The sequence below is a fragment of the Rhinolophus ferrumequinum genome, chromosome X (genome assembly GCF_004115265.2).
Source record: "Rhinolophus ferrumequinum isolate MPI-CBG mRhiFer1 chromosome X, mRhiFer1_v1.p, whole genome shotgun sequence".
Lineage (NCBI taxonomy): Eukaryota > Metazoa > Chordata > Mammalia > Chiroptera > Rhinolophidae > Rhinolophus > Rhinolophus ferrumequinum.
Genome location: NC_046284.1, coordinates 67,756,695 through 67,765,948, shown reverse-complemented (window position 1 = coordinate 67,765,948; position 9,254 = coordinate 67,756,695). Strand labels below are relative to the sequence as shown.

Below are 9,254 nucleotides of genomic sequence, written 5' to 3'. Positions count from 1 at the left end.
TTCAAATAGGTTCTCAATTCCTTGCTTTCTCTCTTGTTCTTCTGGTACCCCTATGATGCGAATGTTGTTATGACTGATGTTGTCCCAGAGGTCTCTTAAACTATCATCATTTTGTTTTTCTTTTCTAATTGGGGGTTTTCTGCTACCTTGTCTTCCAAATCACTGATTCAATCCTTTGCTTCACGTACTCTGCTGGTGATTCCTTCCAGTGCATTCTTCATTTCAGTTATTGTAGTCTTCATTTCTGACTGTGTGTGTGTGTGTGTGTGTGTGTGTGTGTGTGTGTGTGGTTTCTACATCCTTTTTTATGCTTGCTATCTCTTTGTTGAAGTTCTCATTAAGTACCTTGAGCATGTTTATAACCATTGTTTTGAACTCTATATCTGGTAGGTTGCTTGCCTCCACTTCGTTCAGTTCTTTTCCTGGATTTTTCTCCCGTTCTTTCGTTTGGGACACCTTACTTTGTTTCCTCATTTTTGTTGCCCCTCTGTGTTTGTTTCTATGTATTAGGTAGATCTGCTGTGTCTCCCAGTCATTGCTCGGTGGCCTTATTTAGTATATGTGCTGCTGAAGCGAGCACTCGGTGGCTTTATTTAGAAGGTGCCCTGTGGGGCCCTGGTGCAGTCTCTCTGCTCTGGGTGCTCCAAGGGTATCCCTTTTGTGGGTTGTGTGAGCCATGATTACTATATGGCACATCTGTGGGTAAAATGACCCTCAGGCTGATTTGCTATGGGATGGGCCACATCCACAACTTTTAGGCTGCTAGGCAGGGGCTTACCCCACTAAGTGGGATTCTCTCCAACAGGTTCTGATGCCTGTTGAGACCACCCTTTGTGTATGCTGCTTGTAGGGCTAATTGGTTGGTGCTCTGCTGTGATCTGAAGACTACATCCAAGTATGTCAGTTCTGGGGCCTTTTGGGAGGGGCCCCAGTGCTGGCCCAGGTCACCTACTGCCTGTGAGCACCAAGGGGCTACCTGGTAGGAGCTAGAAAGTGATCCATGGTTGTTCTCTGCCTGTGCTAACCCTGGAGGCATGTGGGAGAGGCCATGCTATGGGCCAAGGAAATCTTCCACCAGTACTGGGTCTGGGGTAGCTCTGAAAAATGTCAGGTTCTCTGAGAACTGCTGCTACCTGCCAGCTCCTCAAGGTTCGAGCCACTGATAGAGCCTCATGCAGTATGCAAGTTGGATGAAGCAGGGTTTCAGGGAGTCCCTAAAGTGGGAAGAGTTATGGTCACTAGATTAACGTAGATTCTAATTTGGTGCCAGTGCTGATCCTGGACCTCTCAGCAAAAGTCTCAGAGCACACAAAGGCCAGTCACCACCCACCTGGGGCCTGCAGTCTCCAACAGTTTTTCAATAAAGAATGCAACGTGGTTGGGGCTGGCTGCTCACTAAGAGTGCTTCTGGCATTGGGGGAGTTGGATAGGGTGGGATCCCAGCACAGCTCAGCAGACCAATTCAGTTTCAGTGATGGAGGGATCAACACAGGAAATATGATGCCTGCCTTCTAGCTGCATGGGAATAGGACCCCACAAAGGCAAAATGGTGACTATCCTCCAACCCTCATCTTAAAGCCACACACCTCAGTTTGCCCCCTCTATGCCTCCGATGCACTTGTAGGCAGCATCCCTCTACCAGAGCCCAGGGTGAGTGCCTGAGAGTGAGTCTTTGCACAGGCCATTCAATAGAATGCCTGGGTTTCCAGTTGCCTTCTGCCCCACCCAGATATTTGGAATTCCCACTGTTTATCACAGCCAGATGCTGTGGGGACTCCTCTTCCTGGCACCAGTCCTCCAGGCAGGGACCTTGGTATTGGAGACTAGGATCCTCACTCCTTCGGGGGAACCTCCATGGCCGAGATATCCTTCCTGATTCTCAACCACCACACGGAGGTTTGGGGCCCATTCCATGTCTCCTCACCTCCTACCAATCTTGACATGGCTTCTTCTTTATATTTTTAGTTATGGGACTTCCATTTGGCTAGACTTCAGATTGTTCTCCAGGTTGATTGTCCTATAATTTAGTTGTAATTTTAATGTGTTAAAGGAAGGAAAGGGGCACAGTGTCTACCTACTCTGCCATCTTGGATCTCTCTGTCCTCTGCCCATTTTTAAATTAGGTTTCTTTTTTGGTGTTTTTATATGAGTTTTTTAATAAATTTGGGATATTAACCACTAAATGGATGTATTATTGGCAAATATCTTCTCCCAATTGATAGGTTGTCTTTTCATTTTGTTGATGGTTTCCTTTGCTGTGCAAAAACTTTTTACTTTCATGTAGTCCTAGTTTTTTTCATTTCTGTTGCCCAAGAATATATATATATCTACAGAAATATTACTAAGAGTAATTTTACCAGAGATTTTACTGCCTATGTTTTCCTCTAGGAGTTTTATGGTTTAAGGTCTTTTATTTAAATCTTTAATCCATTTTGGGTGTATTTTTGTATATGATGTAAGAAGTTGGTCTAGTTCCTTCTTTTTTTTTTTTTTTTTTGCAAGCATCAATCCAGTTTTTCCAACATCATGTTGAAGAGACTTTCTTTACCCTATGGTATATTTCTGCCTCCTTTGTCATACATTAATTGACCATACATACCGTGTTTCCCTGAAAATAAGACCTAGCCAGACAATCAGATCTAATGAGTCTTTTGGAGCAAAAATTAATATGAGACCCCGTCTTATTTTACTATAAAATAAGACCCGGTCTTATATAACATAACATAACATAACATAACACCGGGTATTATATTAATTTTTGCTCCAAAATACGCATTAGAGCTGATTGTCTGGTTAGGTCTTATTTTTGGAGAAACATGGTATATGGGTTTATTTCTGGGCTCTCATTCTGTTCCATTGATCTATGTGTGTGTTTCTATGCCAGTACTATGCCTTTTTGATTGCAATAGCCTTATAGTATAGTTTCATACCAGGCAGCATGATACCTCCAACTTTGTTCTTTTTTCTCAAGATTTCTTTGGGTATTCGGTATCTTTTGTGGTTCCACACATAAATTTTAAACTTCTTCTTCTATTTCTGTGAAAAATGCCATTGGTATTTTGATAGGGACTGCACTGAATATATTGATTGCTTTGGGTAGTGTAGACATTTTAACAATGTTAATTCTTCCTATCCATGAGCACGGTATGTGCATTTATTGATTTGTATGTTCTTCAATTTCTTTTACAATGTCCATATAATTTTCTGAATACAGGTCTTTTATCTCCTTGGTTAAATTTATTCCTGATATATATATATATATATATATATATATATATATATATATATATATATATATATATATATATTTTGATGTGACTATAAGTGGGATTGTTTTCTTAATTTCTCTTTTTCATAGTTCGCTATTAGTGTATGAAAATGCAACTGATTTCTGTATAGACATATAAAAAGATGCTCAATGTGACTAATCATAGAGAAATGGAAATTAAAACCACAATGAGATATCATCTCACATCTTTCAGAATGGCTGTTATCAATAAGTCAACAAATAAGAAGTGTTGGTGGAGAAAAGGGAACCCTTGTGCGTTGTTGGTGGGATGGCAAATTGGTGCAACCCCTATGGAGGTTCTTCAAAAAATTAAAAAATAGAAATACCATATCACTGAGGAATTCCACTTCTGGGTATTTGCCCAAAGAAATCCAAAACACTAATTTGAAAAGATATATGCATCCCTATGCTCATTTCAGTATTATTTACAATAACCAAGTTATAGAAGCAACTTAAGTGTCCATCAATAGGTGACTGGATAAAGAAATGGTGGTACATATATGCAATGGAATATTACTTGGCCATAAAAAGGAATGAAGTCTTAGCATTTGCCACAACATAGATGGACCTAGCAAGTATTATGCTAAGTGAAATATGTCAGACAGGGCAAGACAAATACCATATTATTTCACTTGGGTTGGGGAGCTGGGTGAAAATGGTGAAAGGATTAAGTAGAAACTGATAGGTACAAAATATTCATGGGGTTATAAAATGCAACATGAGGAATGTAGTTAATAATATTGTAATAACTATGTATGGTGCCAGGTAGGTACTAGACTTATCAAGGGATCACTTCTTTAATTATATAAATGTCCAACCACTATGCTGTACACATGAAACTAATTTCAAATAATTTTGAATGTCAACTGTAATTGAAAATATTAAAATTAACATTAAAAAAGAAATTAATGTCAGTCTGTGAAAAAAGACCCAGATTTTGTTACTGAAGATTTAGGTAAATATTTAAATTGCCTGATCTGAAAAAGTTTGAATTGGTTCCATTAAAATATTAGTCTTTCAATTTAGAATTTAGAAAATAATTTTATTAAATTTATTGGGATAACATTGGTTAGTAAAATCATGTAGGTTTCAATACTTCATTGTGTGTTCACCACCCAGAGTCAATTCTCCCTCCATCACCATATACTTAACAAGAAAAATTGATTGAGATATAGTGAATACCAAGCATTGAACAAGAAACTTTATTTTAATGAGGGTAAGATTACAAGTCTCTTCAAGGACTCCAGGCTCTGTGCTTTTGGGTGTTATGTGCCCTGACTCAGTTCTTTTCTCAGCATTCTGAGAGAGCCCATGGCTGTATTATGCCCATGAGCTGCCATGGATGTGCCTGTCCAGTTTTTTCCATCTCAGGCTTGGGAGGGTGCATGCTTTCTACCCTTCTGAATCTTGATGAATATCTTTGAGCAAAGGATGCCATGGTTAGCACAGGGAGCAAAGAACACACTGTACTCACATGAAAGAAAGCTTTGTGGTAACTCTGGCCCTTTGAACCTGGCTTTCTTATGGGCCTTGCTCCCACACACCTAAGGATGTAGCTACTCTGTCCTTGAGACAAAGCTGCCACAGAGATGTACACATGGTCCATGGGCTTCAGACACACTTTGCTGCCACACAAAAAAGCCGGGGAAATCTACCCAGGAGGAAACCGTGGTCAGTGGCCCCCACTGCCAAGCTCCAAGTGAATGCTCAAGGTTAAAATTTAGGATTGGGAAGCTAACCAGTCATGCGGTTCCTGCAACCAGTCCAAGGGCACAGATAATCAGTCCCAGTCTGAATTTCTCATCCCATTGGACTTGGTCCCAAGGTACCATAATTGTGCTGCTTTCTTTGTTATGATTTATTATCGTTTTTTTAAGTTTTTGACCCATTTCATCTATTTCTCCAAAAGCACTACTCCCTACCACTTCTAGCACAAACCAATCTTTTTTCTGTATCTTTGAACTTATTACTATTACTATTATTATTACTATTATTATTATTGGTTTTGCTTTTTGGATTCCACATATGAGAGAGATTATATGGTATTTTTCTTTCTCTATCTGACTTAGGAAGTTTATTTAATTATTTTATTAAAGTCTCACCAAAGTCTTAAGAAGTCACATTGATGTGAAAACTGAGACTCATGGTGGTTAAATTACTTGCACATTTATGTGGTAGAGATAAAAACTGAGTTCTAACTCTAAATATCAAGATGCATCAATTCCAAAGTCAACTGTTTACTACTAAGCTACCTCCCTAATGGTTTAACAACTAGCAAATAACTGGCCTGTTTATTTCATTGTTTATTAAAGTAGAATTGACACACAATATTATATTAATTTCTGGTGTGCAACATATTCATTCCACACTTATGAAATGATCACCACGACAAGTCTAATAAACATCTGTCACCACACAAATTTATTAAGATATTATTGACTATATTCCTTATGTTATGGTTTATTTATTTTATAACTGGAAGATTGTTCTTCTTAATCCCCTCACCTTTTCATCCATCCCAGACACACCTCCCCAAAATAATGGCAACCATTAGTTCTCTGTATTTATGAATCTGTTTTGTTTGTTTTATTGTTTAGATTCCATATATAAGTGAAATCATATAGTGTTTGTCTCTCTCTGTCTCACTTATTTCATATAGATAATACCATCTAGGTCCATCCATGTTGTCCCAAATGGCAATATTTCATTTTATTTAATGACTGAGTAATATATATATATATATATATATATATATATATATATATATATGTGTGTGTGTGTGTGTGTATGTGTGTGTGTATATATATATATATATATATATATATATATATATATCACATCATCTTTATTCATTCATTTATTAATGGACACTAAGTTTGCTTTCATATTTTGACTATTGTAAATTATATTCCAGTGGACATAGGTGTACATACATCTTTTTAAATTAGTGTTTTTTGTTTTCCTCAGATAAATACTCAGAAGAGGAATTGCTGGGTCATATAGTACTTCTATTTTTAATTTTTTGAGGAACCTCCATACTGTTTCCCATAGTGGCTGCACCATTTACATTGCAACCAACAGTCCCAAGGGTTCCTTTTTCTCCACGGCCTCACAAACACTTATTTGGTGTCTTTTTGATAATAGCCATTCTCACAGGTATGAGGTGATATCTCTGTGTTTTATTTACATTTCCCTTATGGTTAGAAATATTGAACATCTTTTCATACACCTGTTGGCCACTGTATATCTTTGGAGAAATGTCTATTCAGGTCCTCTTACCATTTTTAATAAATTATTTGGATTTTTTTATGTTGAATCACATGAGTTCTTTATATATTTTGGATTTAACCTCTTATAAGACATCATTTGCAAATATTTTCTCCCACTTAGTAGGTTGATTTTTCATTTTGTTGTTATTTTGCTTCACTGTTCAAAAGCTTCTTAGTGAGGCGGCTCTCGTGGAGGCAGCTAGCGCGAGGCTGGGGAGCGCTGAGCCGCGCGTCGTGCCCTGCGCTGCCCAGACTAGCGAACAATACAGTCAAGATGGCTAAAGGTGATCCCAAGAAACCAAAGGGCAAGATGTCTGCTTATGCCTTCTTTGTGCAGACGTGCAGAGAGGAACATAAGAAGAAAAACCCAGAGGTCCCTGTCAATTTTGCAGAATTTTCCAAGAAGTGCTCTGAGAGGTGGAAGACAATGTCTGGGAAAGAGAAGTCTAAATTTGATGAAATGGCAAAGGCTGATAAAGTACGCTATGATCGGGAAATGAAGGATTATGGACCAGCTAAGGGAGGCAAGAAGAAGAAGGACCCTAATGCCCCCAAAAGGCCACCGTCTGGATTCTTCCTGTTCTGTTCAGAATTCCGCCCTAAGATCAAATCCACAAACCCTGGAATCTCTATTGGAGATGTGGCAAAGAAGCTGGGCGAGATGTGGAATAACTTAAGTGACAGCGAAAAGCAGCCTTACAACAATAAGGCAGCAAAGCTGAAGGAGAAGTATGAGAAGGATGTCGCGGACTATAAATCTAAAGGAAAGTTTGATGGAGCAAAGGGGCCCGCCAAAGTGGCCCGGAAAAAGGTGGAAGAGGAAGACGAAGAAGAGGAGGATGAAGAAGAGGAGGAGGAGGAGGAGGAGGAGGACGATGAATAAAAAAACTTTCTCTGTCTCCTTGTGAATACCTTAGTGTAGGGGAGCGCCGTCATTGACACAGCTCTTACCCGAGGCGTGTCTGTTGCCCTCATTAGGATTAATTACACAATTGGACCATGATCATATAGTCGTCTCTCAGAGTGCTCGAGAAATTGTCAGTGGTTCACGTGAAGTGGCCATGGGTGTCTGGAGCACCCTGAAACTGTATCAAAGTTGTACATATTTCCAAACATTTTAAAAAGGAAAAGGCTCTCGTGTTCTCCTCACTCTGTGCACTTTGCTGTTGGTGTGACAAGGCATATAAAGATGTTTCTGGCATTTTCTTTTTTTATCCGTAAGGTGGTGTTAACTATATGGTTATTGGCTAGAAATCCTGAGTTATCAACTGTACATATCTATAGTTTGTAAAAAGAACAAAACAACCGAGACAAGCTCTTGATGTTCCTTGCTTGGCGTTGAGGTTGTGGGGGAGATGCCTTTTGGAGGGGCCGTAGCTCAGGGCATGCACTGTGAGGCTGGACCTGTGGACACTGCAGTGGGCATCCGTTTAGCTTCAGGTTGTCTTGTTTTTGTATATAGCGACATAGCATTCTGCTGCCATTGTTAGCTGTGGAAAGGGGGGTCAGCTGGCATGAGAAGTGTTTGGATCTTTTTTAGTTAAGTGCGGTAGTTTTAAACTGTTTGTTTTTCAAACAAACTGTAGAACTCTTCATTGTCAGCAAAGTGAAGAGCCACTGCATCCATGAAAGTTCAAGAACCTTCTGTACTAAACACAATTTGCAACGTTTTGTTATTTTTTGTATGTTTAGAATGCTGAAATGTTTTTGAAGTTAAATAAACAGTATTACATTTAAAAAAAAAAAAAAAAACTTCTTAGTTTGATGTAGTCCCATTTCTTTGTTTTTACTTTTGTTGCCCTTACTCAAAAAGAAATATCCAAAACATTTTTGCTAAGACAAATGTCAAAGACTTTACTGCCTGTATTTTTTTTCCAGGAGTCTGATAGTATCAGGTCTTACATTTAAGTCTTTAATTTGTTTCGAGTTTGCTTCTGTTTGGTGTAAAAGTTATCTAGTTTTATGGTTGTTGTTTTTCCCCATTTAGCTTTCCATTTTTCCCAACACAATTTATTGAAGACACTTTCTTTTCCACATTGTATATTCTTGAGTCCTTTGTCATAAATTGACCATATTAATGTGGGTTTATTTATGGTATCTCTATTTTATTGCACTGATTTATGTGTCTGTTTTTGTGACAGTACATACTGTTTTGATTACTATAGCTTTGTAGTATAGTTTGAAATCAGGGAGCATGATACGTCCAACTTTGTTATTCTGAAGATTGCTTTGGCTATTCAGGGTTTTTTATGGTTCCATACAGATTTTAGGATTATTTGTTCTAATTTTATGAAAAATGTCATTGGTATTTGGGTACAGATTGCACTGAATCTATTAATTTGGGTAGGATGGACATTTTCACAATAGTCCTTCCAAACCATGAGCGCAGTATAACATTCTATTTATTTGTGTCATCTTCAATTTTTTCTTCAGTGTCTTATAATTTTCAGAGTACAGGTCTCTCACCTTCTTACTTAAATTTATTTCTAGGTGTTTTATTATTTTTGATGTAATTGTAAATGGGATTGTTTCCTTAATTTTCCATTTTGATAATTCTTTATTAGTGTATAGAAACACAACAGGTCTCTATATATTAATTTTGTATCCTGCAACTTCACTGAATTTATTTAGTTGTTCTAATAAACTTTTTGTGGAATCTTATGGTTTTCTATATGTAGTATACTGTCATCTGCAAA

At 38.0% G+C, this 9,254-nt stretch overlaps 1 protein-coding gene across 1 annotated transcript; it reads left to right on the top strand.

The window, feature by feature from the left end:
- Nucleotides 1–6,750: 6,750 nt before the first annotated feature.
- LOC117028401 (high mobility group protein B3) lies at nt 6,751–8,275 on the top strand. The gene has a single exon (XM_033116952.1). The coding sequence runs from the start codon at nt 6,833–6,835 to the stop codon at nt 7,439–7,441; it is 609 nt and encodes a 202-aa protein (XP_032972843.1). The 5' UTR covers nt 6,751–6,832; the 3' UTR covers nt 7,442–8,275.
- Nucleotides 8,276–9,254: the final 979 nt, after the last annotated feature.

Coding starts and splice junctions, on each gene's coding strand:
- LOC117028401 (XM_033116952.1), top strand. CDS start 6,833: ATGGCTAAAGGTGATCCCAAGAAACCAAAGGGCAAGATGTCTGCTTAT.